Genomic DNA, 1,060 nt, shown 5'->3' with positions numbered 1-1,060 from the left:
ATATGTGCACACACAACACGCTCTGCTCTCTTGTTTTTTCTTTTTTGTTTTGTTTTGTTTTGTTTTGTTTTGTTTTTTATTTCGTTTTGTTGTTGAGGTGGTTTGTTCTTGGGGTGGCTGGTCGTTTACTTTTTTTTGCTCGGTTGGTTGTTCGCCCGTCTATAGTCGTTTTCTTTGTTTATTTGTTTCTTTGTTTCTTTGTTTATTTTTTGTTTATTTGTTTGTTTGTTTCTTTGTTTCTTTGTTTCTTTTTTGTTTGTTTCTTTGTTTATTTGTTTATTTGTTTCTTTGTTTCTTTGTTTTTCTTTTACATTACCAATTACTGGTGGATTCATCTTCTCCTTTATTTGCATATACTCTTTAACATATCTAAACATCTACACATCCACACCCACACCCACATATATACATATATACACCCACATATATACATATACATATACATATACATATACATATACATATACATATACATATACATATACATATAAATATACATATACATATACATATACATATACATATACATATATGTGTGTTTAGTCAAAGAACGTGGACCTGATGATATCTCGTGACTTTGGGCGTTCTTTTTCTCGTTTGGTTTACCGCGGCAACAAATTTTTGCTTTCTAACGGCTACGTTTTCGTCGCCAAGGTAAAAGACGTCGTCAAACAAACCGTCACACTCCTCGTATCCACCGACGGCGGAAACACATTCGCTGTGAGATACACAGAAACACATCTATATATATATATATATATATATATATATGTATATATATATATATATATACATGTATATATTTATATATATATATCTTTATCTATATATATCTTCTGCTATATCTATATATTTGTCTATGTCTTTATATCTATGTCTATATATCTATATCTTTATGTTTGTCTATATCTGTATCTATATGTTCGTACGCTTGTATGTTTGTATGTTTATATATGAATTGTGGCATTGGAGGATGTGGAGGGGGGTTGATGCTGCTGCTGCTGCTCGTCCTGCTGCTGCTGCTGTTGCTGTTGCTGTTTGTGTTGCTGTTTGTGTTGCC

General features: G+C 31.8%; 1 protein-coding gene across 1 annotated transcript in view; it reads left to right on the top strand.

Annotated features, from left to right (window-relative positions):
* Window positions 1-1,060, top strand: part of EMH_0073680 (sortilin, putative) — a gene marked incomplete at both ends in the record, with an annotated part of 7,504 nt that overhangs the window by 1,032 nt on the left and 5,412 nt on the right. Inside the window, one exon of the mRNA XM_013502577.1 lies at window positions 544-720. Coding sequence (XP_013358031.1) covers window positions 544-720 — 177 coding nt within the window. The remainder of the gene's footprint in view (window positions 1-543; window positions 721-1,060) is intronic.

This window comes from Eimeria mitis, genomic scaffold (assembly GCF_000499745.2).
Source record: "Eimeria mitis Houghton genomic scaffold, Emh_scaff96, whole genome shotgun sequence".
In the NCBI taxonomy this organism is placed as follows: Eukaryota; Apicomplexa; class Conoidasida; order Eucoccidiorida; family Eimeriidae; genus Eimeria; species Eimeria mitis.
Note: the sequence above shows the minus strand (reverse complement) of the source record. Positions and strands in the feature narration are given on the sequence as shown.